At 49.0% G+C, this 27,429-nt stretch overlaps 1 protein-coding gene and 1 long non-coding RNA gene across 4 annotated transcripts in view; one reads left to right on the top strand and one right to left on the bottom strand.

The window, feature by feature from the left end:
* The window catches only part of LOC146889435 (uncharacterized), a 17,962-nt gene extending 1,989 nt beyond the window's left edge, over positions 1–15,973 (top strand). Inside the window, exons 2-5 of the long non-coding RNA XR_015000003.2 lie at positions 2,058–2,159; positions 7,128–7,266; positions 8,402–8,543; positions 14,598–15,973. This is a non-coding gene — a long non-coding RNA (uncharacterized LOC146889435). The remainder of the gene's footprint in view (positions 1–2,057; positions 2,160–7,127; positions 7,267–8,401; positions 8,544–14,597) is intronic.
* On the bottom strand, positions 6,036–27,429 carry Cpa5 (carboxypeptidase A5). 3 transcript variants are annotated; one of them, XM_085684011.2, is made up of 12 exons: positions 26,141–27,429; positions 25,750–25,960; positions 23,949–24,021; positions 22,749–22,883; positions 14,682–14,780; positions 13,347–13,448; positions 11,286–11,387; positions 10,837–10,947; positions 10,304–10,394; positions 7,105–7,304; positions 6,717–6,801; positions 6,036–6,360 (listed from the first exon to the last, which is right to left on the bottom strand). In XM_085684011.2, exons 2-12 carry the CDS (start codon positions 25,863–25,865, stop codon positions 6,173–6,175), a joined length of 1,302 nt encoding a protein of 433 aa, XP_085540137.2. In that variant the 5' UTR covers positions 25,866–25,960; positions 26,141–27,429; the 3' UTR covers positions 6,036–6,172. The 3 variants fall into 3 exon arrangements, with proteins under 3 accessions (XP_085540137.2, XP_085540138.2, XP_087757794.1); XM_085684012.2 differs by having other exon boundaries at positions 6,036–6,354; XM_087901668.1 differs by having other exon boundaries at positions 27,282–27,429.

Here is a 27,429-nt window from a genome sequence, read left to right as displayed (position 1 = left end):
AAACAGGGACAGTTGGAGGCAGAACTCAAGGCTGTAGCCTTGGAAATGGATGTCACCCGGGAACATTTTACAGGCACCACCTCAACCCTGGTTCCAACGACCCTGTGACCACGCTGGGAGCAGAAGTGGCGTGATGGCAGAGAAAGTTCTACTGGGAAAATGGGGAATGGACACTGGCGTACAGATCTGTGCGACTGTCTGCCTCTCTGGTTCTCAGACTCAGAGTATTTGGGACGATTTTCAGACAATGGTCACACGTTCCATGGCTCCATGCAGTCTGGCCTGCCTGTGGCTAGCCTAGCCTCGCTTCCTGTTCTGCACAGACCCCCTGGTTTTTCTCGACGGCCCCTCCAGGCCAGCTCAGAAGCACTTCAAGGCCCAGTGTTCCCTGGACTCTCTCACGCCTGCCCCTTCTGATGGCCCCAGCCTTCCTGCTTTTCTAAAGGAGTGTTTGAAATCTTGGCTTTTTTTTTCTGTAGTCATTTTCTTTGCAGTCCTGTCTCTCTGGAATGGTCAGAGGGGAGAGGAAGAGGCTGGGAATGGAAACAGCACCTGGCAGTACCCCTGAATAGGGGGCATTGGCCCTTCAACCTGGGCCTCTGCCGCTGGCCGGCCTCACACGAGCCGCTCACATTCCAAACTGGAGGGCTGGTTTGTTTTCTTAAGAAAGCAATAACTGCGCACATTCGCTGCGGTTCTTATGGTTTTCCATATATATAATCGCTCTTTCTCCTTCAGTTTTTTCAATTTTTTTCACTTTCAAATAAATGCTCATAAATTTTATGGGTGAAAAGGACGAAAAACATACCTAAAAGGAATAGCTTGTAGGAAAAAGGAAGGGGGGGGGGGGGGGACAGATGTAGAAAAACCAAGGTTCTGTTTAGCTCTACATAGTCAAGAAAACGGGAGGGGGACATTTCAGGTTTAGGAAAAAGAGAAAGCTTAAGAGAATTTTTCTAGCCCCATAGCGTCTGAATCTTAAGCTCTTGGCCAATGCACTTAAGCCCTGGCCATTACCTCCCTGATCTTGCTGGGACCTGGTGGGACCTCAGTCCTAGGCAAAGCAACCACCAGTTGAGACCACACCACCTCCTGGAGTTAGGAGTCTCTCAGCCAAGCTTCGTGTTGTAGAAGCCCAAGTCCTTCATGAAGTCTTTATGGAGCCCCAGTATGAAGGGGATGGATTAGAACATCTGGGAACGTTAGGGCTTTTCAGTTAACTACAACAAGAAGTTGGTTCTGAGGCCCTTCCCACGCTCCCTTCCCCCACAGACGCTGTCACGGATGCCATTGGGTGTCTTTCGAATATCCATCCTTCCTTCCTCCTTATCAGAGCTCTGCTTTTATTTGAAGCAGTGATGTGACCAGCTGCGGAGCAAGTTCCCAGCCTCCCTTGTAAGCCGGGCGGCGCCACATGGCACTGCTCCAAGCCGTGAGATAGGAATTTGAGCCCACAGACCAGCCGACGGACGCAGTAGCTCACACTTTTACCCCCTGCTCTTCCGGCCTGAAATTCAGATCTGGGTTAGGGGTAATAGCACCATCTAGAAAAATAAGGTCAAAATGCAACCAGGCAACCAGGCTCCCCGTAAAACCCCTGACAGTGGTCTCACCAGATGGTCATAGAGCTGAAAATTTCCAGTCATCTAATATCACGGTAGTCACCATAAAGTCTGGGAAGGCAAGCACATCGGCTCGTGCGTTTGTGGGGACGTCGGCGTACTCAAACCTCTTCCGCTTCCAGGCGTACCAAAATGTCGGGCAGACTGTTACACACGCCACGTGACACTTGAGGAAACACCCGTGTTCCTGGGTTCTATGTGCACCAGCCTATGTTTTTTTTAATTGTCGTCTTAGAAGGCACTTGTGGTGGTTTGAATGAGAAATGTCCTCGACAGGCTCATAGATGTGAACATGTGGGCACCTCGCTGGTGGCAGTTTAGGAAGGCTGTGGGGCCTTTGGGAGATGGAGCCTTGCTGAAGGGCCTACATTGCTGGGGGTGGACTTGAAGAACCTCTCCCCACTTCCGGTTCTTTCTCTCTGGCTTGTGTTGCAGTTGACAATGTGACCGGTCAGCTTCCTGCTCCAGCCTCCTGCTGCCAGGCCTTACCTCCATTCTGGACTCTCCCTCTGGAACCGTGATTGCAGATACTCTTCTGTAAGTTGGCTTTAGTCATGATATTTTATCACAGCAACAAAGGGAGCTAATACAGTCCTGTCTCTTAATTAAAAAAAAAAAATCTGGAGTAGAGCAGACAGGTTACTCCAGAGACAACCATATATATCTTGTGGTTTGTGGGGTATCATTTCTGAAAGTGCTGGAGATTGAACCTGGGGCCTTGAACATATCAAGCAAACTTCATTACTGAACCACATCCCAAGTTATCATCTCTTGCTTGCCACGTTTCTTGATGATGCCACACTTTCTTGTGCTTTATCTCATTTTTCCTTCATTGTGGATAGAGAGGACAGGCCCTGCCGTATGCACATGCCCTGAAACCTGGGTGCGCAGTGGGCGAAAGCATCTACAGCTATGCAAACACACTATGATGCTTGCTCAATGATGAAATCGCTGGTGGCTATGTCCCCACTGTTATGATACAGCTCTCTGTGTCTCCAATGACAAGACAGATTAGAAGGGTTTGGGTCCCCAGTGCATCAAAAACAGTCACTGATCAGGTGGTTGGCGGCACACCTTTAATCTAAGCCCTCAGAGGCAGGTGGATCTCTGTGAGTTCAAGGCCAGCCTGGTATACAAAGGGAGTTTCAGGATATCCAGAGCTGTTATATATAGTTACAGAGAGAGAAACCCTGTCTCAAACAAACAAACAAATAAACAAAAACAGTCCCCGGACTGCCCCTGTTGGATGAACCCCACCCATTTCAGCCATAGTGAGGTGAGTTCTGTCACACGGTCACATATAGCAACGTGGATGGAGGTGAGGCTGAGGAGAAGAGACGCTTCCACAAATCTCAGTGCCTTTCATACGCCTGGTGCTGCCAAGAGCTAAGGGAGAGCAAACAACCCAGACGCAGGGCCTGCCTTACGGTCTCAGAGACCAGCCAAGATGAACAAGGAAACAAAATCAATTAGTTGCTAACGATCAGTGCTTCAAAGGAGATAAATGAGGCCTTGGAAAGGAAGATTATGGGAGACAATGATCTATGGCCAATGGATAGTCCTAGGGCTAAGGCTTATGAGGAAATGGTAAAGGGGAAGAGTGGGCAAAAGAATGTTCCGGAGAGGAGAAGCAGCACACGGGAGGATCCTAGTGGGAGACCTGGAGGGGCTGAGAGGGGTAAGAACAGGTCATCTGACCTGGGTGGGGTTTTGAAATCATCATTTTTGGTGGTTGTTATTTGGTTTGGTTGCTGTTGGCACTGTTGTTTTGGTTGGTTGATGTGGTTTTGTTTTGAGAATGAGGCCATTATAGGCCCCATCCATACAAGTCCAGAGACAGAAGCAGGGGGATCTCTGTAAGTTCTAGACCAAGCTCGTCTACATAGTGTCTCAAAAAACAAACAAACAAACAAAGAAACAAACAAAAGACCACCTCTAGCCATTAACATCACTCAGTTTCTGTGGGACTCTTCTCTGCCCAGGAGTTCTTGACAACAGGCTCCTAGCATCTTCAGGGAGCTTGAAAGTAAGACGTCTTCAGGGTTTGTGGCACCTGAGGGCCAGCTGCACCCTGCTTCGCTGTAGTGTGCCCTTTAACTGCTGTTGTCTCTGAGTCTGAGCCTTCTCCTCAAAAATGAGGTCCTTAGCAGTTCTGCCTAAGACAGCTAAGAGGAAGACGAATCCCATAATGCACCAGGAGCTGAATCCCATAATGCACTAGGAGCTGAATCCCATAATGCACCAGGAGCTGTGTGGGCCACATAGTCGGTACTCAGAAAGAACTTAACACCACATGACTAAAAACCTATCAGCTGAGTCCTCCTACCTCCAGGACAATGCTGCTCCAGCTCCTCCTGCCCCACCCCGGGGAACGCAGGTTAACTGTCAAGATGAAATCCTAATACCTTCAGGATATGCAAGCCCCCACGACTGGACAAATAATGACAGAAGTTTCAGATTCACACAAACCAGGTTCTGGGTGACTTTGTAATGCTTTTTAAATGCTCGGAAACAGCTTCCCTTATCTTAAAAATGAGCTTATTGAGTCAGGTTTAATAGTTCACAAGGGGCTGAGACAGGAGGATTGTCATGAGTTCCAGGCCAGCTTGAACTACAGTGTGAGATTCTGCTTCAAAAATAATTTTGTAATTTTAAAATGAGTTTATTAATACCAGTAATGTACCCTCCCATGAGGATAAAATGAAAACATTTGTGTAGGGGCATAAAAGCTATAACCACACTTGAGTGTGCGGAAGTAGAACCCGTTTTATTCATCTCCAGCTTATATGAATGTAGCCCGTGACCCTGTATTTCCACTAACAGAAAACTTCGGGTTGGAAATTCCGACTTGACTAAACCACTTCCAGCTTTAAAAAGAAAAACACCTCAGTTTCTTGTGGAAATTTTAGCCAGAATGTTCTGGCCTCCTCCACTGCTGGCTCTTCCCCTGCAGGTAATCCAGCTTCTTGAGGGGTTAAATGCCCTGACTCCCCTGAGACTTCCCAGCTGGTCCTCTGTATGTCCCTCTAATGGACCAGTATGCCATCGTGTTACAGGCTGGACAGTCGTTGGTCTTGGCCTTGTCTCTCACCTGCAGAACCTACACACACACACACACACACACGCACACACACGCACACACAAACACACACACACGCACACAAACACACACACACACGCACACAAACACACACACGCACACAAACACACACACGCACACACACACACGCACACACACGCACACACAAACACACACACACACACACAAGCGAACTTTTTTCCCTTTTGGTCAGAATTCTTAATAGCTGTAGCTCGTATAGCTGCCTCTAATACCAGCCGTTAGTAATTTGCTGCTTAGGCATCACAGTGAATATGGGCCTTGTCTAGGTTCAAAATAGTGACTGTAGTTTGATCATTTAAAATCACCTTTCGTGAAGGGTTTCTTTCTTTTTTATTTTTTTTATAAAACTTTATTTAACTTTATTTCATGCGCATTGGTATAATGATGTCAGATTCTCTTGAACTGGAGCTACAGACAGCTGCGAGCTGCCATGTGGGTGCTGGGAATTGAACCCAGGTCCTCTGGAGGAGCAGTCAGTGCTCTTAACCACTGAACCATCTCACCAGCCCCAGGGTTTCTCTTTTTGCAGGCTGTAGAGGGGCTTCTTCCTATATCTTTCTGCTTTCATCCTTTTCTGTGTCACTCAGGAACTGACTTTGGGGCATCCAGAATCTTTAACATAAACACACACACACACACACACACACACACACACACACACGCTTGCATAGGACCTGACTTTTGCAACCAAAAGTCTTGCTTGCAAACTACTGTTTCCCCCTCAGATTTCCACAAATATTGTCAGCCTCCATTTGATTTCTTGCTTCTAGGACATACCAGGAGGCTCTCTTCCTTGCTCCCCGATAGTAGGTGACAGGAAGCCCACCTCATTGGGATCTCAAAATGATGCCTTCCTCCTCTCCCTGAGAAAGTCCTGCTCAGCATACACCTAACCTAGAGTAACTGCTTAATGGCCACAAACCAAGAACTTATTCACATTCAGACGTGGGGCCTGTTCAACCCTTTGGGGAAGCACCTCAAATGTCCTCCACCCCATCCCCAGTCTAAGAGAAAGGTGAGAGAAAGAACCTTCTTCTCCCTGCTTAAATCAAGCCTGGTCCCCCTCTGCATTTCATTAAAATGTCAAGCACTGCTAGGACAATGTATACTTTGCTTATCCCTGGGGTTGGGGAGCAAAGAGAAGAAACAGCAGAGCTCAGGCCCCATATTTTCCTGACGACAGCAGGGGGGTGGGGTGGAGGAATGTCCCAGACACATCAAGTTGCCCTGAGGGACGTCTCAGCAGACTGTCCCTTCTCTGAGCACAAAGGTGGCAGCCAACACTAGAGGCAACAGGCTGTTCAAACTTGCTTCTATTTTCTAAGGATCCAACAAGGGTGTGGGAGAAATGCTTAACTTGGGGTTCAGGAGGCATCCCAGGCCTCGGGGAGAAGGGTGAACTCCAATTGCTCTGGCCTGAGTAAGGTGGCTAGTAGGGGTGTCTCAGGGCGTGTTTCATGATGGTCCGAATGGCCATCCATGTCTCCTGGGCTGTGGGAACAATCTGTGAGGCCGGCAGCAGGAAGCCATATTGTCCGGTGTCCCGGAGCTCGAAGCTGAAGGCATACTTGATGCCGCTGTCATAGGCCCAGTCCACCGTGATCCCACTGGCTGTATCTAAAAAGAAAAGGGCAAACAAGTGCCCAGGGAAGACGAAGATGTGACCACAGGATACAGAGGAATCCTGAGTGGAGAGTGGGGTGCTGCCGCTCACCTGGACCTGATCACATCAGACTTCCTGATTCAGACCTCATCCTGGGCGCTACCCCACCCACCCACAACCAATCTTCCCCCTTGCAGAAATAGGCCAACAGACTGAGAACCTTTCCCCTCGGGGGACTTTGAAATAGGCCAGCTATCAGGATCTGATGCTGTAGACCAAGAGCTGCCTGGATACCAGCATCCACCCAACCCAGCTAGGTCAGTGGTACTGCTGCACCTGCCCTGGCCCAGGCAGATATGGCTTCACTCACAGAGGGTGGTACTGATGCTGCCAAAAGTGTACTCGGTCCCGTGCACCTTATTCAGGGCCTTCGCTGTATCCTTGGCAAGGTTGAACTGCAAATGACAGACAGAGAGTAAGAGACCGGGGCTCCCCAACCCCTGCATGCTCAGCAGCCAGTGAGAAGTGGGGGTCTGGGAGCCTTGGAAGTCAACCAGGTAGACAGTGCCATACCTCCAACTTTGAGTTTGATCACACATGAGAACGACTCTACTGATTCGTTCTATTATGGGGTCTCCCTATCATTGGTCCGGACCTTCATGTTGGGAGTCAAAATCTCAATCTCCTGGGCATGCACCAGGGATGAACTTCCTAGAGAGAGGCTTTCTGCTTTCCCATGCTTTAACAGCCAGTCTTACCAGCTCCTCGTGGTTTGGCACAGGCTCCAGAGAGTGGCCGTAAGGATACATGACCATCTGAGAGTAGCTGTGGATGGAGACCAGCGCTTTGAAGTTCCCGTGGCCTGTGATGAACTCCACAATTGCAGCTACCTCTGGCTCCGACTGAGGTGCAGGCCCTCGGTACGTCTCTGAGCAGGGATTTTTGTTAGAACCGTTTCCTGAAAATAAAGTAAAGCCACCCCAACGATCAGATGTGGCAAAACAGTGTTCACCATACACCATTATGGCTTGCAAGTGTCTCTTGCAATTTGGTTGAGGTCATGTGACAGCTTCTGGCCAATGAAAATATGAGTAGAAATGATGTGTCCATTGTTTCAAGGCTGTTAAGGAAAGAGGTGGCGAGACCTGGTAGCATATATACCTTTAATTCCAGCACTTGGGAGGTAGAGGCAGACAGATCTCTGAGAGTTCAAGGCCAGCCTGGTTTACAGACCAAGTCCTGGAGAACAGTCCTGGCTACCTAGAGAGAACTCAGCTCAAAAAAAAAAAAAAAAAAAAAAAAAAGAGAGAGAGAGAAAGAAAGGAAGGAGGGAGGGAGGGAGGGAGGAAAGGAGGGAGGGAAGGACAACTCCACATTCTCTTCTGTGTGACTGAAGCAAAGCACTCTGGATAGAAGCACCATGACTCAGCAACTCTGGGTTTGCAGGGAGCACCCTAGCTAATCCTTTGACCTAAGTCCCTACTGTCCACTGGAGAGGCAGGCCTGCCAGGGAAGGTACATCCAAAAGCAACCCACTCCTCTGATCCAACCCCAGGCCCACCTTGAGTGGCAGCCCTTTGGTTGGCTCTTTTGAGGTTCATGCTAGTGAGGGCCTCAAACTCAGTATCTGGTGAAGCTTGATCCCCAGCCACAGCCCTAGAAGTTCCATGGCCTTGTGGACCAGAAAGACAAAATGGCTTCCCAGAGCTGCTCGAGGCTGACCTGAGAATCACAGGAGAGGCTTTTGAGATTTTTTTTTGAGAATTGGAGGAGAGGGCAAAGAGTTGAGTGTGTGTGCGTGTACGTGTGCGTGTGTGTACTCGCGTATTACTTTGTGTGTGCATGTGTGCGTGCCTGCATGTAGGCTGGTGGTGTTACTGTTACTCAGTGAGACCCCCAGGCCTGTGCTTCCATTTTTTTTTGGCACATTTCGGTGCCTTGGTCATTTCCTCAGAGCCATGCCATATAGTGCTGGACAGGGATGGTCAAGATCTATGAGTTAACAGCCCATGGGGAAGGTAAATTCCTACTTCCATCTCCCCTTCTACCTCTCAGAAGTGACTGCGTCCAATATCCAAGCCCTTCTCAGAGACCAGGGATCGCCTCCGACTTCTGAAGCTTTGAGAAGGTACCAGAACAGCCTTCTTGTCCCCGATGCCAACAACAGGCTACTGCAAACTGTTCCCCAGGAGTTCAGGTAAGGGGTGACATAGTTCTCTGAGGGATAGTCTCCAGACTTCCCATAACACAACAATTAAGACAGTTATGAGAACCGCGAACAGTATCTTCCCGCCTGAGTCACGTGTTCTTCCTGGCCAGAGGCAGCCCAGAGGCTGTTCTGTCAACAAAGAACACAGCCCCTCTTGATTGGGTGGTCCTCGCCTAAGGTGGGGGACCCTGGCTAGTAGGGGGAGAGCAGCCCCCCACCCCCCGGATTGGCACGGTCTGGGCTCACAGTGGCCCTGTTTGTTGTGTCTATTGAGTTCCTGCACCTGCTCCACTTGACGAATGACAAACAGCAACAGATGAGCAGAGCTTTGTCTGTGTTTGCAGCCCACGCAGGGAGAGCGGTTCCCCTGCCAACGGCCAGGTGGCTTTGCCCAAATATGGAGAAACACTTGAGGCCATTAGTTCTAGTTTGAGCTAAGCAGAATGAACTAATCTCCCCTGCCCAAACGGGAATTAGCTGCCTGCCTCTCTGACGTCCACAGTCAAGGTCTTCTGAGCCTGCCTGTCTCACAAGTGTCTGCTAATGGACTCGTTAGCTGTTTATTTTTCCTTCTCTAAAGATGTAGTTGTGGCAAGAGGAGATCTCTGAAAGTACATTGTGAATTATTAAAGCACTAATCTTCGGGCAGTGGGATTATGGGAGCTTTTCTACCCCTGTGGGCTCCCCCACCCCCGTAACAGTTTTTACATTGTGTATCTACAGATTTTATTTTATTTTACTTGTTTACAGATAGACCCACAAATGCTATTTTCTTTAAGACAGAGTTTTATCCACCTCTAAACTGGGCTACCTCAGTATTTGTGAGTACTCTCAGGTCTTAGAGCCATGGCTGCCTGCCTAGGTGAACCCTGGTCAATCTGGAGGCAGACAGTTCTAATTTTACAGTCAACAATCCCTGGCCACAGTGGTTACACATGGCCCTGATCCTCGGGTACCCACCACTATGTGACCTGGGGGCTTTTCTACCCATCCTTTAGACATTTCCTTAGTTTCCACTGTTAACAAACTCCAAGAAGCCAGATTTACAGAGCCACAGACACCTACAATATTTTATCATTAATCTAACATCTAGAATATTCTACCATTAGCTTGAGCACCAACTTATGGATCTGTTTGTTAATAGCAGTGGCTTGGTCTCCCCTGGGGAGCCAACCCATGTCTCCATTGTGGAGTACAGATGCTGTGTTTGGGGATGAAGGCTGTGTGTATCCTGTAGATGACTCCGGCTGGTCCTGAAATCCCACCCATCCAAATTGCTACTTTACTGGGATCCTGATAGTCCCTCTGAATGGTCTTGGTTTCCCTATCTAGTCTCTGTGCCTTTGACACACGCTGAGAGAGAAACAACCAGAAAAGCTAATCAAAGAACTCCGGAGAAAGCTGCCAAGCCAGCCTTGGGATGGTATGACTCTGCCAGGATGCGCTAGCTTCCTGGAGCCTTTCTCTGCCATGTTGAGGATTTGATGATACTTGCAATGTGTCTTCATTTTAATAGCTAAGGGTTCCCTTATAGGCTTAGCATATGGATCTACGTATCACGCATACAATCTCACCCACATTCCACAGTCGGCCTTAGCTATGTGTTCACCTGACCCTGGCCATGACGCACATATATTAGTCAGTGATGTTGTCCATGCCTCCCAACTTATGAGTCAACCCACCCTGATGGTACTGAAGACCAACCCCTCCTCCCCAAGTCCTGCCCTGGATGAAACTGATTGCCATACCTCCAAAACCTATCTTCCAGTTCCTGTTGAGGTCTACGCCAATGCAGGAGATGCCGGGTCGACTTGACTTGTTTTTCCGCCACAAGCGATTCTAAGGAAAGCCAGGGCATGCAGCCTCGTTAATTGGGCCCACTCCCAGGGATGGGATAACTAACATCCTGGCCCATGGAAAGGGAAAATTGTCCTAGTGGGGCTGGAAGGAGCAAAAGCAAGGAGCTTTCAGGGACATGATGAGCTGACACGGAGGTGGGCCAGACTGTGTGCAGACTGGATCTCCAGTGGTTCAAGCGAGTGCCTGGGGAGAAATCTAATCACACACTGACAATGGAAGCTTCTTTGGGCAGTGGGCAGGTTCTTGGGAAAGATGGTTTTAATCCCTTAGCCTTAATACCCCTGCAGCCCTCTTTTTGCCAGACAGGCTCTCTGTAGAAAGCCCCCAAAGAAGACAGTCAGAAGCTACCATGACATTTCCCTGCCCCAACACACACTCGAGGTAACCACTATTAGGGATCATACCCCCCCGCTGCCCTTACCATGCTGTGAGTAAAAGCAAAGCCATCGGGGTTGGTGACAATCTCGATGAAAATGTCCATGGCATTCAATATTTTTTTCAAGACATGGTCTTTGCTATATGCACTGACAATCTGCAAGAGAGGGTGACAGTGGCGGGCCCGTTCCAGCTGTCCCTGGAGGTGCAGCAGGACTCTTCCACAGGAGGAGGTGGCAATGGCTTATCAAACACATCCCACAGAGAACCAAAAGCTTTAGTTTTAAACAATTAGAAGCCAGATAGACAGACTCCCTAATCGGAAAAGGTCAGAGCATATCATAATGTTCCAAAGGCCAGGAGAGGACTAAGAACCCTAAAGTTAGAGAAACTGACTCAAATTTTTCAACTAGAGGTCCCTTTAAATACACAAAACTCCCCTTCCCCTCGTCCCCACCCTTTGATGCTATTCCCTAGTTGCCAGTCATAGCTGACCTTATTCGAGATCCAGATGCCAGTGGCGTGGGTGATCCACTCCCGGGAATGGATCCCAGTGTCGATCCAGATAGCCCGGCGATTTGAACCTCCAGTGCTGAACTGGGGAAAAGGATCAGACCACAAACAGAAGTGTGACCAAGGTAGCCATGGATGGTACTGTCCTTCAAGATGCTTCCTCACTGTCTGGAATGAATCCGTATGGTCGAGCAAGGAGGATATGCTGGTCCATGCACACACACTTGTGAAGAGGGAACACATACTGTGGTCTTTACCTTACAGTTGGTGCTCTTGGAAGACAAAGCCACCCAACCTGGAACACAGAATTTCCCAAGACTAAAAGCACCTTAAGACTAGCGCCTCTCATTGTGAGTGAGGTAACCCAGACCCAGGAAGGCAATTATCACATGTATGCACTCATAAGTGGCTTTTAAACATAAAGCAAAGAAAGCCAGCCTACAAATTACAATCCCAGAGAACCTAGACAACAATGAGGACTCTAAGAGAGACATACATAGATCTAATCTACATGGGAAGTAGGAAAAGACAAGATCTCCTGAGTAAATTGGGAGTATGGGGACCTTAGGAGAGGGATGAAGGGGAGGGGAGAGCCAGGGAGGGGAGCAGAGAAAAATGTAGAGTTCAATAAAAATCAATTTTAAAAAAAAAAATGTAGAAGTGGACTTCCTGTATGAAATCATCAAAGAATTAACTAAAATACTTTGAACAAAAGGACAATTACTTGGAGCATTTTGTAATGAAATGTGTTTCCACTTCCAGCTTAGAAAAGAGGGGCAGGAAATAAATTGAATTAGTTGACAGTGTACATGGACCCCTAAAACCTTATGAAACTTATGAAGCTGACAGTGCATATTTAGAAGATTGTTACTTGACACTTGAATGAAAACTCAATTTTCCTGATAGTTGATGATACTGTTGCAAAGCTTGGATATAATCTAGAGATGAGAGAATTAAAATGGTGATTGCCAACAATGTCAAAAAAGAAAAAAAACCTAGCGCCTCAGCGGGGCGGTGGTGGCGCACACCTTTAATCCCAGCACTTGGAAGGCAGAGAGAGAGGTGAATCTCTGTGAGTTCAAGGCCAGCCTAGTCTACGAGAGAGTTCCAGGGCAGGCTCCAAAGCTACGGAGAAAACTTGTCTCAAAAAACAAAAACAAAGCCTTGTGCTTCTCAGACTTTAATCGGCATGTGTTCTCATGTACACTGTGGTGCATGAGTCTGGGGAGGCTGTAAAGTTTGCATTTCTAATACATGTGCTTTCAGGTGATGAGGGGACTGATGTACAAAGTCACACTTTGAGGAGCAATGTCCTTTGAGAAAGAGAGAGAGAGAGAGAGAGAGAGAGAGAGAGAGAGACTGTGGCAGTGCCTGGTGAGAGGTCAAAGCAGAGGCAAGTTAAGTCACGGCAAGGTTAGGTGAGGTCATGTGACTGTCCAGAAGCATCCACCAGAGTCCTGCCAGTGCCTCAGTGCCTAGCCTCCTTGACAACCGATGTCGAGCACCAACATGGTTCACACGCTGGAGCACAGGCTATGGATTCTTTTCTAGGAGGGTTGTGCTGCCCATCCTGCATCCATCATGACTAAGAGCTCTACAGTTTGCTCAGGCTGTGTTCAGTGGCCCCCCTGAAGGGCTGGAAGGTTTCTCTAGAGCTGAGGGCCCATCTGTAGGGCTGCTTAAGCCAGACACCCTCGGTCACTATCAAATGAGCTCTCGGTTCTCACTTAGCAGGTAAAGCAAGTTTGGCAACAGGAAGGGCACTGACTCACACACACTCACCCCGAGCTGAGGTGACAACTGCCACGCCACATGCCTGTCTCTTTAACAACCTTCCACTCCTTCCCGCCCAGGTCACGGCACTGCCGCCTGTCCATAGCTACAGAGGTGAGCCCCTGATTACACAAGGCTCATGGGTCTGTGGTATGGCGTACGCATATCCTTGCTATCCAGAAACTCCCACCCAGCCACTTCTCCACAAGCTCAATCTTATGATAAAGACATTCACTGTCTGATCTACTTCCTGACGCAGTAGGCTCTTACCTTCAGGACAAGAATGGACCGATTTTCAAAGCTGTTGCCAATCTGAATTTTGGAGACGAGATTAGAATGTTCAGCTGCGAAGTTGTCAATCCAATTGTATATCTGAAAGCAACGAGGTCTATCAGACTGGCAGTTAAGCGGGGAGGGGGTGAGTTCCAAGCATGCCCGTGAATACTGTTCATCCATCTCACCTTCCTTATTGCTTTCCTGCTTCCCCTGAGCATCTTAAAGATCATGGCTCCAGAATCGCAAATCCCAAAGATACCCTCAGAACTAAAGGACATGGAGCAGTGGCCTGCTAGAATGCCAGGCTCCTCATGCCCATGCGGAGCTGTATTTTCACTGAGAGAACAAAGTGCGTCGAGCCCTTGCAAATCCTAGCAGGAGCTGCCATGTCTGTAATCCCAGCCCTTGAGAGGCAGAGGCAGGGGGATCAGTAATTCAAGCCAGCCGAGGCTACATAGGAAGGCCCTGTCTAAAAAAAATCATGAATAAATAAATAATAAATAAGTTCCTAGACGTAGTCTGCATGGATCTCTCAGTTGAAAATTCATTCTCTTGCCTTGGCTTTATTCATCTGACAGATCTCATAAACTGTGGAGCACTGTTATATCTTCCACTTCTTCTACACTCAGCGGCTTGAAGGGAAGGGTAGTATTTTATTTATTGTCGACATCAATAACAGTGACAATGTCTATTAGTTCATTTTCTTGTCCTTTCAGTACATATCAATGAATAAACATTAGAAAGAAAATGGATTCTCTGTTACAGGTCTTATGAATTGGGAAGAGGGGTGGAGGAGACCATATCAGTAATGTTGTGTCCTGTACAGGCAGATGAGACCCATACCTTGAGTTTCTCTCTGAAGTGGAAGTTTCTGTACCCACTTGTATGTTCCCCTTTAAACACAGTGACCATGGCTCAAATCAGCCCTAGCTGGCTGTCTCCATGGCCATACATTTTCTCCCAGTAGAGGCAACTGTTTGTTTCCACAAGTATGGCTTCCCAAATGTGTCTGGATTGCTGCCTCTCATACCTCAGGGATCCACAGCCAGGGCCCCAGAGCACCAGGACTGGTCGGTCACAGGGAGGTCAATGACTCACTAGTCAGGTACCTGCAGCTTCTCTGTTCTGGCCTGGCATGGGTCCGCACCTTAGTGGGCCAACCGAAGCGCCATCCCGTAGGCTCTGAGCCTGCCTAGGTGTCCTTCTGAGCTGTAGTCCTCACTGTCTGACTCTGGACCCCTGTAGGCTGCCGTCTACCAAACATCTCTTTACCCAACGTTTCCTCCTGGAGATCCCAAGGGGCTCAGGAGCTGGCCCGGGGGGACCTACCTCCTCCAGAGTGTGATAAGAAGAGTAGCTGAAGCCGCTGGTGCTGCGCTCCAGCCTGCGGGACCTCGCCATGGCGTCTCTCTCCTCATCCAGCAGCACCTATCAGATAGGAAGACTCATGGGAAAAGCAGAAGAAGGCTCAGCCCACAGCAGCGACACCGGGGAATGAACCACCACGATCGTGTGTCATGCATGCCACGGAAGGGTGTAGAGGTGAAGAGCGACCCTCCACGTACTGGCATCCGTGCTATCTTTGCCCAAATGAGCGCAGAACGGGTCAGTCTGAAGAGACCAGTTCTAAGCGTCTCTGCTCCCAACCCTTGTGTTATTTGCTGTAGCCTTAGTTGTCTTGGCTGTGCGGCCTCACAAGATAAAAGGTGGTCATGAGTTTGAAGGTGCATCAAGAGAGATGCTCATGGGTTCCCGCCAAGGTTGTTTTTGCACTTTTTAACACTGGACAGTGACCACCCTGGGGAGCAGATGGCTGCTCTGATGTCCTACAGCACCCCTTCTTCTGGGAAGCAGTCTAGACAGCTAGTATCCAAGCCACTGAGAAAGTCAGGCACGGACAAAGCCAGCCCAAATCGTGATGAATGTGTCAATATTCTCACTCATCACGTTAACTGCTTGCCAGACCAGCACCCAGGAGCCAGCAGCACTGTCCTGGAGTGCTGGTTTGCTGTTGGCATTCAATCTCCATGTAGTACTTTCCCCTGGTCATAGGAAGGAAGTGCAGGCAAGTGCCTCGGCTGACTATCGACCGCTTGGACTACCCCCCTGCTGAAATCACTGCTGAGCCCCTACTCCCAGCTCAGGTAAGAGTGTGACAGGCAAGCCCTGACCTAAGGCACCCCAGGACTAGCATGAGTCGTTCACTGTGGAAAGCACGCAAGTCCTTCTGCCTGAGGGTGTGAGCCAGCATTCTCGTTGACCCAAAGGGGCCTCCTCAAGCTCTGGGTCACAGTTTGGACCTTGCCTTATTTGGTGACCCGTGCCTTTTGGTCTATGAAGTCTCTTTATCCTCTGTTCTCTCTCACACTTGGTCAGATGACCAGATTCCAGGGAAGGAATGAACTCGGGGTCGGGGTGTTTTAGAGATAAAACAGATTGGAGAGGTGACAGCTCTTCAATGCAAAGCTAAGAAGTGGCAGAGCTGAGAAGAAAGCCAGATCTTCTGGTCCCCAGCACTGGATTCCTCAAGTTGAGCTATCAAAGACCACGGACTAACAATAATAACACATACACCCAGATATGCATATTTGTGTGTATATAAATAAATGTAGATAAGGAGAGGAAGCAGAAGTGTGCAAAATGTTAACAGCCGAAAACGCCGTCATATCGTTCTTGCAATTAAAAAGTTTTTTTTCAAGCAATGAAAAATCAAGTATCCTCAAGCACAGGAAAACAAGACATTAAAATGCCAAAAATAAATATAACAAAATGCTAATGGTGCCTGTTCGAATAAGATTAGAATTTTGAACATTTTCTCCCATACTCTCTTTCTTACATTTTTGGCAACCTGCTTATACTCCTTCAGTGAGCAAGGGCTTTTAAGTGAATAAATAATACCAGAGCCAAAGCCTTAATACTCGTGTGAAGTGCCAGCTGCAATGTCTTCAGTCCCCAGGATTGGGGGAGAGACAGGGTGCCCATCAACTGCTATATAGGCATGAGGCTACTTGCCCAATGGCCCATGCTTCCCCGAGGGTCGTCTGCTTCTTCGCAACCCTCCAATTCACAGATTACCCATTTTAAAACAGGACTGGAAAGCAATGTCTGGGGCTCACATGACTTACTGTGTCAGCACCAACTACAGGTTCAGTCATTGCAATTACCATGTTTCTGACTAGGCTGGCCCAGCTAGGGGCTTCCCACTTGAGCAAATCCGGAATAACTAGGTAAGTCAAGACATGGCTGGAGGAGACCGTATCCTTGTGGGCCACTCACAAGTACTACCCTGGGAAAGCTCCCATAGAAGGAATGTGTCTTCTTCCCAGGAAATCCATCCAAATCGCAGCAGCCCACCATGACCAATGTATATCTGTCACCGAGGGCCGGTCCAGTCAGCTGTCGTGAACAGCTGCGAGAAGGCTGACAGCTGGGTCCGGACAGGCCTGGTCTTTCTCTACACCCACCAAAAATAAGCTACAAGTTTGGGAGTTCTAATGTCCCAGGGTATAGTGGTGTCAGAGTTGGGAATACTTGGTGGAGAAATTGGGAAGAAAGTCATAGAAGGGAAGAAAGTCATAGAAGGCCCAGTTCTTCCAAACAAGGCCAGGGACACCCATAGCAAACAGCCCGGAAGAGTCCAGCCTGGGGCCGACAAATCAGGCTGGCACCAAACAGCAAATGTCTTTTCAAACCCCCTCCTAGTCCCATGGATAGATAGGATACCCTCCTAGGAGCTGGGAACCCTCAGCCCTTACAGCTGGACCTCAATTCTAGGGATATTAATCTACCCTGGCCTGAAAACCTGCACAGATGTTTGCTCCCTCCTGGGGGTGAGGGAAGAGGGTGAGAGCTGAGAAGGAGGCCTAACGTGGGTTGAGGATGTCAAACAACCCGGCAGGCTCCTCAGGGGGAAGAGTTAGAACACAAAGGTTAGCAGTCGGCCATTTGCTCTCCCTGGAAGCCATAACCTGACAGGGACAGAGAGACCTGGATTGCATTCATTCATTACAGGGATAAGGAAGTGTGAGGCCTTAAGGGGAAAAAAAATAGCAGCCCCATAGTGAGGGAAAGAAGCAGCCCCAGGACCCCAACGGTCCTGAGGTCTGAAGAACGCCAATCTCCATGCCCCCTGCTCCAACGACAGACCTCCGTAGACACAGCTCAGCAGGCAGTTCTCTTGGATTCTCTCTGTCTCTCTTTTTCTAGGCCTAATGTTTGCTATGTAAGCAGCATATATGGGAGGTGCTACTGACCTGCCGTTGTTAAAATGAAGCCCCTCAGCAGTTAAGGCTGAACCCTTGGGCAGTGAAACCCAAGTTACGACACCACACACAAGCAACCATCTTGATTGGCACGGTGTGGTCCCCTAGTCAGGCTGTCTCAGATGAGACACTAATACTGTCCTCCAACAGTTCCCCTTGTACCATGAGGGTCGTTTTATCTTACACTGTAGCACATACTTAAAAGTGCTGTCCCAGCCTGGCACATGGTAAATTCCAGCTAACTTTAGCTGGGAGGAGGAGGGTAGTGACCATGACAAGGGGCTGGGGGAATAGGAGAGGGGACAGGGATAGTTTAAAGAGGGGTAGAAGCTGACACGGGGGCAAGATTTTTGAAAGCAATGAGCAAGTAAACCATGCAGACAGATACCTACTGAAACGGCATTCCAGGGTTGACAGCTGCCGGTATAAAGACTTGAGGTGTGGGGATAGCCAAGGGCCCTGAGGCAGGAATGTTATCAGGCAAGTTCTAGGAATGTCAAAGGCGAAGGCTGGCACAGATCACCAGACCGCAAGGATGACTTGGGGTAAGGGGTGACTCACTCGGAGCCTTGGCTTTTTTAAGAACTTTACATTCATTTTGAGTTGGAGAAGCCCCCTAACAACTTGCCTGTCTTTTCCTTCCTGCTTTTATTTGTTTGTTTGTTTGTTTGTTTGTTTGTTTACTTACTTGCTTGGACAGAGTCTTACTATCTAGCCAGCCTGGAACTTCATGTCCCCTTAGCTCCATCTCCAGAGGGGTGGTTTGCCCAGCCCCAAGTGGAGATTGTCAAGTAGGGGATGGACACAATCCGATTTATACATTTTTGTAAAGGACCCATCTGGCTGCTGTCTTGAGAATGGAAAAGAGGGAAGCAGGGATAAAGTTGGGGAGAGAAATTAGAAAGTTCCCGAAACACAGCCCGCCACTCCTATAATCCCAATTCTCAAGGAGGCTGAGGCGGGAGTCTTAGTGGGTCCCTTTGTGGGACGCTGCTGGTACGGCCCCCAGTGATAGTTGTGCTGACCCGCAGTAGTAGATTGGAATGCATCACAAGTGTTTGAAGGAAGAGCCTGCAGGAGCTCCCTTCTAGGCTGGATAGAAGGTTTGAGAAGGAAGTCCAGAATGATTCCTAGGGCACTCCTGAGTTCCCAGAAGCTGTAGAGGAGCAGATGGAGACTTAGGATGTTGCTATTGTACCTGTAAAGTTTGCAAAGACCCTCAGACAGCCATGCAAACTATAGGAAGGTGCTAGAGTTCAAGGAAGACCCCAGCTGGATACACAAGGTCATGGGGGGGGATTTAGCTCCATCACCCTGGACCAAGGTGTGGAGAACGGTCTGAGTGTTCCTGCAAACAAGAACACCGTGGTCAACAGAACAACCAGGGAACAGAGCTGGTGACAGTACACAGAGGCCTAGGAGGCCAGTGAGAGACACCGCTAAACCGCACCAGGGAAAGACGTACAGTTAACTGAGCAGAAGTGGACTGAATGTCTCTGTGCCTTTGTCCAGGACCCTTTTGGTGAAGTGAGGGGTAGACAGCCTGCCAAAGGAAATTGGTAGGCAGAACAAATAAAGTCAGTATTTCTAGTTTTGTTCTAGAAGGAAGCAGAGAATGAGGGGGAAAAGGAGGCTTTTTTCCAGAGAGCTCAAAAGCTCCTATTTGTATGCTGATGCGGGCCAGCCTACAGAGAGGGAAGCTGCTGAAGCGGGGCTTATGCTAAATTGTCTTTCTCTCTGGATGGTCAGAGCACGGGTGATTTTTGTTTTCTTCTTGTGCTTTTCCCTTGTTTTCCAAATTATCTAACATGAATATTTATTAATTTTGTAATCAGAAAAAAGCCATTAAAATCCGAAGCGCTGATTGCTCAAGTGAAGCTTTCGGTGGTGACTCATCCCGGGGAAGAAGAAAAAAAAAACCACTGAAGGACTGAAAAGAACGAAGAGGTGAAGAAAAATTAAATGCAAATCAAGCACCCTCGGAATCAGATAATTTCTTGCCTGGCCCACTGCAATTTCCCCACCAGCCTCCTGCCTGTCAGTCTCCGGGGCCCTGTCCCCAGCTCAACGCAGCCTCAGTAAGAGCAGCCTTTCTGAATGCAAATCTGGTGGTGTAAGTCCTAAGTCTCCCCTTCCAGCTACGGTTTGGGGGGGGATAAACCCCTCCCACTCCACAGGGCAGAAGATGCCCTTTACATGAAGTCTGGGCCCCATCATCAAATCAGGGTGGGGGGCCTCCTTCCCCGCAAGCCCCCCTTCCGTGCTCAGCTCCACACACGCACGGGTAATTACTGCTTCACAGCGCCAATGACGTGCAATGCCTCTGGTATTCGCTCCCATAGCAACCTGTGCACACTCCATCAGGGCTCTCACCCACTCCACTGTAACCACCATTTACTCCCGCCCTCCCACCCCCCACTCTCTCCAGCTCCCAGTGATACAGCCCTGAGTTCGGTGGGTTTTATTTTTTTATTTTTTTATTTCAGTTCCTATGTTTCCTAGCGCCTTGCCCAGTACCCAGCACACAGTAGGCACATGTGTGTCCGCGGGTGGAGTGCTCAGCACACAGTAGGCACATGTGTGTCCGCGGGTAAAGTACTCAACACGCAGTAGGCACATGTGTGTCTGAGGTGGAGCAAGCAGAGCTGCCTTTCTAAGTACTCCCTGGTCCTCTCCTCAAAAGTCTTCCCAGCCTCTGGATAAAAATCAAAACCACCAGCAAAGGTTTCCATGAGCGGCCGTGCCTGGTCCCAACTGCCAGACACACTTCTTTCTTCTTTGCCTTCTCATGTATATTAATTCAGCCAGCACTTACTAAGGCCTAACCAAGGCCAGGGGTGCACAGATCAATAAGAAAAATGCAGCTGGATCTGGAGGGGACCAATATATCAATAAGGACCCTCCCCACCCCCGTCCACACCAGTCCTAGACCCACTGACATCATTCAAGTTACTATTTGGAAGGCTCACTTTGAGGGCACAAAGCTGAGCCTGGGTCCGTATCTCAAATAAACTTGCTTCACATCAACCTGGGTGTGCAAATCCCTTCCAGGCTTGTCAGTACTTCTGAGCCTCTGGCCTGCACCCCTCCCCCACTGTCACCACAAATCAACCAGGAACAACAGCCTCTCCCCACCCCTGGCGCCCTCGAAGCCACAGAGTGACCTCAAGGACGGCAGTCCGAGCTTGATGCTTTGCAGACGGATGGTTGGAAATTCTGCCTGCAGAGGTTAGGGCGGAGAGCTCAGGGCATTTTCCTGGGAAGGGGTCCCGTAGGAATTCAGGCTTGGGGACTTCAGGAGAGGCTCTCTCTAGAGGGGCCGGTGAGGGAAACACGGGGTGACCCAGGGACTGCCCCTATCATGCAGAAATCAACAGTTTTTTGAGTGTCTGTTTGCTAAATGCTGCTGGGTTCCCAGGGCTGGCGCAGCAGAAGCAGGGAAATAGGAACTTCAAAATGTAGGCATGAGTTAAAAAACTGAGAACTCGGTCCTGTTCTTTTGATGTGGTAGCCTCTTTTGTCTGTGTGAGTTTCCCCATTTTTGTTTGTGGGGGATTTAATTAGAGAAACATCCCACCCCCACATGTTGAGCGGGAAACAGATGTGTCTGATGAGGGATAAAGGACTTTGAATGGACCCAGTGCCCCAGCCCTGTGCTGGCCTGGGAAAGGAATGTTGCCTAATGCGTTGATCCCTTGGCATGCGGTGTCAAGTGTGTGCGCGCTGGGAGGCTCTGTGTTCCCACACTCTAAGCCTTTAGAGGAGATTAGTGCTGAACAGTGTGGTTAGGAATGAATTTCTGTGGATGCAGTTCTACAGGTACATAGGCAATAACAGAATCTGCACAAGGATGCAGCCTAGGAGGCTGAACATCTGAGTGGTACCCAAGGATCTGCTATGCGAGGAGGCTGTGCCACCAATACCCACTCCCCTTATGTGCGGGCAGCGCACAACAGGGCCAGAAGACAATGTCTTTCTCACTCACTCTCCACCTTAGTTTTTGAGACAAGGTTTCTCCCTGAACCTCTTGTTCTCTGATTCAGCTAGACTGGCTAGCCAGAAAGTCCCAGGATCCTCCTGTCTCCACCTCCCCAACATTGGGATTGCAGGCAGTTGCTGTGTTTGATATGGATGCTGGAGATCCAACTCAGATCCTCATGCTTGAGTGGCAAGCGCTTCAACTGAATCATCTCCCCAGACCCGTCTTTGAACACAGCGCAGATGAAATCCATTTTCATAGCGCTTAAGAAGACAGTGGACGATGTGGAATCAGGTGGGGACAGGGAATTTGGGGGCTTAAGATGCCACTCTCTGTGCCCTAACCTGAGAAGAGTCTGCCATCCTCCCCAAGCTATTGGAAGAATCCCGTCTAGGGGAGACGTTCTGAGCACATTGGGTACAGAGAGGGTGGCAAAGCCCAGCCGAGTCTTTAGACGTCTTTCCCCCACAGGAATGTCTGAGACCTAACGGGACAAGAGGAAGCCATCGGAGGGGCCTAGGAAGGACCTTGGCTGTTCCCTTCTGTCTCCATTTTCCCTGATACTTTCCTGGTAGTTGCCAAGTCTCCCAGAAGAGGGTACGTCCACAGTTGCCACGCTGTGAGCTCTCCTTGCCTCCATGAGGGAGTTCTGTCCCAGACTTAAAATTCCTCTTAGAAATGTACGCTTTAATACTTAGTTTGTTTTGGTTTTGCATGTGTTCATATATGCAGTCGTGTTTGTTTGCTTTTTGCTTTGAGACAGCCTCGGTACCCTAAGATGGCCTGAAACTCACTATATAGCTTTGAACTTAACTTTTGAAGTTTTAACTCCCTAGTTAACTAGGATTACAGGTACGTGCCACTGCGTCCAGCTCTATGCCCAGTTCTATGCAGAGCCGATCATTGAGCCCAGGGTCTCATGCATGCTAGGCAAATATTCCACCAACTGAGTTATACCCCCAAGCCCAGAAATAAACAATTTAATTTCTTCCATAATCTGTCCACAAGCATACAGCTGGACATCCACAAGCAAGATGTCTGCGCTTGGCCTGAGGGGTTTTTGTTCGTATGTATTTTTTTTCTCTCCACGGTGTGAACCAGCCAAAACGAATGTGGAAAAGGAGATTCTCACTGTGACCCAGGGTAGGACCTCACCTGGATGTCCTTTATCATGACGGTGTAAACGAGGCCGTGAGACTTCAGATAATCTTTGACATCATGCAGTTCGGAGAAGGGCACTCTCATGTCCACAGGGAGGCTAGGTCTGGCTGGACCACGCCAGAAGTCCACCTTGTTCACAAAAAAAAAAAAAAAAAAAAAAAAAAAAAAAAGGAGGAGAGGAAGGAGGGAGGGAAGAAACACAGCTGTATTTATCACCTGCCCTTATATATTCCCCCCAGGGCAGGGGGAGGGGGAAACTAGGCTTCTTTTATGCTTCAAAGGGGTCCAGGTCCATAAAGAAAATCCTAGGGCGTGCAGAGAGGAATAAATCCACCCTCATGCAAGCTTCTTTTCCCATTTCCTGGTCATCTTACCGCCCTGCCTCGCTCATCCCTTGCTAGGTCACCTGGATCCACAGAGCCCTAGAGTTCCTACAAGTCAGACTGTCGTCACCTGGGACATTAGCCTGGTCAAGACCCTGGGCCAGAAGAGGCAAGCATGACTTCTGATAGTCCCCCGAGAAGCAGAGGCAAAGCAGAGGCCACACCCTGCGTCTACCTATAAACTTGCAATATGGAGACTCTGAGAGCGGTAAAATCCCTCGCTGATAGGGCCATGCCTACAAGGAGCAGCCAGAGCTTTGGGCCACATCCAAAAAGAGCTGGTTGTTTTACAAGCCCTCAGACAAAAGCCCCCTCTATTATAATTGTCAAAGAAAATGTTTTCCATTGTGAGAACTTGTGGAGGACAAATGTTCTTGGAAACAGATACCCGGGCTGACAGACACCAACCCAAATACCACACAAGTTTGCCAAGCGAAGCCTCTCCAGTCGGAAGGCAGATGTGAGCAGCCCCCGTGCTACGTGGCACGGCAGCAGGGACATCTGTGCTTCCCTGTGGCTTTAGGACATTGCAGCTGTGTTCAGAGCATGCTCGTCATTCCCCCCCCCCCCCGCCCATCCACGACAGAGGGAAAAGCTAAAGGAATCACAACTTAGAACGGCCACCCAACTTCACGGGGACATGGCCCTAATGTGTGGCAGAGAAGCCACTTAGCAGTTGTCCGCCATCTCGGGGAACATTTGTGAGACCTCAGGAAGGTTTGGGAGAGGAAAGAGTAAGGGGACCAGACAAGGAGCCTAGGCGGACCGTGACAAGAACTGTGACAGTAGGGTCCCCAAGAGCAGTCCTCACCTTCAGGCCCTCCAGATCCCTGAGAAGTGACAGCTGCTTCTCATCTTTGGCCAGGACTCGAAGAACCTGGTCTCTGGGAAAACATGGGGAGAAAGCTATGGTGGCACCCTGGAAGGCTAGGTCGGTAGGAAGAGGTGATGTGGAGAAGGGGAAGGCAGAAAGGACTCAACACACAGAGCTAGGGAACCAAGGGCAGCTCACGAAAGGGAGATCAAAGAACTCAGGCTCTCCTGACAGAGGAGCTGTGCTCTTTCCTTCCAGCTGGGTGGGTAGGTGGACAGTGAAGAGCTAGCGTCCCACAGCACGAGCTCCGGGGTCTGAGGTGGGATGGTGCCGGCTCTCTGACTGCTTGGTTCTGGGACCAGGAGGTGACTCTTTCTAAGCTGTGTCTCTTTCTTATTGTACAGTCTGTAGATCAACCTTCTGGGATATTGGGAGGCCTGGTGTGTACGCTTGAGTTTGCTACGATTCAGAGGATAATATCACATCTACTTTTGATATGAGTGTATAGTCTAATGAGGATTAGCAAATTCTTCAAGGAAAATAGAATCCTTCAGCCCTAAAGAAGAACATGTATAAAATCTGTTGCATGTGATTTTAGAAGTTTTTAATTTGTTTTTATTGATGTATATTAATTGTACTTAATAACTGGTTTCATTATGGCGGTTTCACGCATGCATATAATGTGTTTTGATCCTGTTCACCCCTCCCCATTGCCTTTTCTTGTCCCTTCCCATTTCTTCTGGTCCTTTCTCTCTTCCCAACTAGCCTCAATTTTAGGGGATCCTCTCAGAACCCTGAAAACTTCATCCTGAGCTTCATATTTAGAACTCTAGATTTGGAAAGGGATAATGACGTAGCCAAGACATCAGCTCCGGGGTATGAGTGAGAGATCAAGGAACATGAAGGGGTTCTAGATGAGAGCTGAGCCTTCTGTCTGGTCTCACCCAGGAGTTCACAAAGACACACACACATGCACAGACACACACACACACACAGACATGCACACATATATTCAGACAGACCGATACACACATACACCCAAGCAGACAGACACACACACACATAGATACACAAAGACACATATACACACTTCACACAGGCACATACATATGCACACAGGCACACACACCACACACACACTATACACAGATACACACACATACAGACAGACACACACACACCACACGTGGCACATGCACAAATCCACACAGAGACACATACCACACACAAACACACCACAGACACACAGACATGCACACCACACACAAACACACCACAGACACACACACCACATACAGACACATAGACACACACACCATATACACCACACACACACACACCACATAGAGAAACATAGACACACACACCATATATACCACGCACACCCACCACATACAGACACATAGACACACACACCATACATACCACACACACACACCACATACAGACACATAGACACACACACCATACACACCACACATGCACACCACCTACAGACACATAGACACACACACACCACACATAGACACACAGACACACACACTACACACAACCAACCACACACACAAACACGCATACAGACACAAGCACACATACCATACACACACATACCATACACACCACACACACCACATACAGACACATAGACACACACACCATACACACCACATACATACATACACACCACACACACACACACCACACACACACACACACACACACACACACACACCACACACAGCATTTGGTCTCCTCCCTCCCAGCCAGTCTTCCTTCCCACCAAGCAGCAACAACTCACCCTGTGAAATTCATTTGGCCCCAAGCTACAGCCAGGATAAAGGCGCAGATCAGAAGTGTCCGTCTGTCCACAGGGGACAGCCAAGGGCCTGTTCCTCCTCCTAGGGGGCCCTGCATGCTTCTTTCTCCAGGTAAGCTTCAGGGGCCTTCTTCCAGTTTAGCCATGGCCTAGGCCTCACAACAGCACATCACCTAGAGGCCGCAGGCCGGGCCTGAGAACGGACATTAGGCTCTAAGGGTCTAGGTCTGGCATGTGGTACCCACATGCCAGCCCCTGAGAGAGCCAGGCCGACCCTCCTCCCTCCTTCCCTGGTAAGGGAGTGGAAGTGGGGGGGGGAGATAGGACTCTTTTCTTTCCTCTGCAGGATGGGGAGGAAATTCCCTGCGCCAACCTCACAAGCATCAAATCCTCCAGCTCCAGAGAAAGAGAAGTAGCTAGCGGCTCTAGGCTGTCCTCTCCACACAACTGCTCTTCTACCCCCTTCCCTTCCCACACACTGACACTGTCACTGGGCCAGATGCTCCTTACACAGAAGAGAGAAAGGGTCACAGGGCTCAGGACAGAGAATTGGGTGCTCAGGCCCTGTCTAAAGGAACTGGGCCTTTGACCTGCTCTAATCTCAGGGACTAACTCGCCAGTCAGGTGGTGATGAAAATACTTTCCCTCGCTCCCTCACAGAAGACCTGGAGTATTAGATGAGACAACCTGGATGAACTGGCTTGGTGAAGCCTGGGACACGTAATGTCTTATTATCTAGAAGGCATTAACTCTTAGCCACAGGTCTGTACTCCTGTTGCAAAGGCGAAGGGAGAGTGGAGCAGAGGAAATATATATTGTACAAGAGAGGGAATTCAGTCAGGATGCCTGGTCTCTGTCATTGGGTAGCCACCACTTCACTGAGACAGGTGGAGCAATTTCTGCAGGATGTGAAGGCCGCGGCCGTCATTTGTATATTCTCAACAAACAGCAAAGTTCATTTCTCAGTCCTGCAGAAGCCCTACACAGTCTCCTCGTGGTCTGGGAACAGTAAGAACAAAGCAGAGGCCAGTACACAAAGTAGTCATCTTGAAAGAACAAAGCGAAAGATGGGGCGTGAACAATACAGGACGAATCTAACAAAATCCGAGAGGAGGGAAGATTCCAAGCCAAAATCCAACAAAGTTGTTCTGTCCACAAAGGCCACTTAACTGTCACTAGAGATTCTCAGCAGCCCCCTCTCCACCCATCCTTTCCCACAGTGGCCAATTAGCTGGCCATGTGTATAGAGGGGGGTCACTCTCCTATTGATAGCTGGTCCCGCTCTCCACCCCGCCTGCCCTTACTCCATTATTTCATGGGTCAGCTGTTCAGACGCGCCAAACTCTCCTAGAACCCCAGCTTTGGAAACGCTCAAAAAGTAACATTAGCAAAGGGCCTAAGGACCTAGAAAAGAAAGCAATTGTCTGGCTTTGGTAGCCTTGAGAATAAAAGAATGAGCTGGTAAATAAAAGCTCAGAAATTCAAAAGAAAAAAGTGGGAATGGTACTAGTCACCGAAAGCACCCAGCATCCTCTTGTTCAAAAGCATCATTTTAAGCCACTAACAATGAGACAACTATCCCTGTACTTGGTTTAGGAGTGGGAGAGAGATGGAAAGAGAGAGAGAGAGAGAATTAGAGTGAGAACCGGGGGACAAGGAGAG

The sequence above is a fragment of the Myodes glareolus genome, chromosome 25, assembly GCF_982192425.1.
Source record: "Myodes glareolus chromosome 25, mMyoGla1.1, whole genome shotgun sequence".
NCBI classification, from domain to species: Eukaryota; Metazoa; Chordata; class Mammalia; order Rodentia; family Cricetidae; genus Myodes; species Myodes glareolus.
Note: the sequence above shows the minus strand (reverse complement) of the source record. Positions and strands in the feature narration are given on the sequence as shown.

Excerpts from the sequence above, each read along its gene's own strand:
- Cpa5 (XM_085684011.2), bottom strand. The coding sequence starts at position 25,865 with ATGCAGGGCCCCCTAGGAGGAGGAACAGGCCCTTGGCTGTCCCCTGTG. Across the intron at positions 10,948-11,285 it reads GCATCTGGATCTCGAATAAG|ATTGTCAGTGCATATAGCAA; the intron begins GTCAGCTATGAC and ends CCTCTCTTGCAG. Across the intron at positions 6,361-6,716 it reads CAGCATCAGTACCACCCTCT|ATACAGCCAGTGGGATCACG; the intron begins GTGAGTGAAGCC and ends TTTTCTTTTTAG.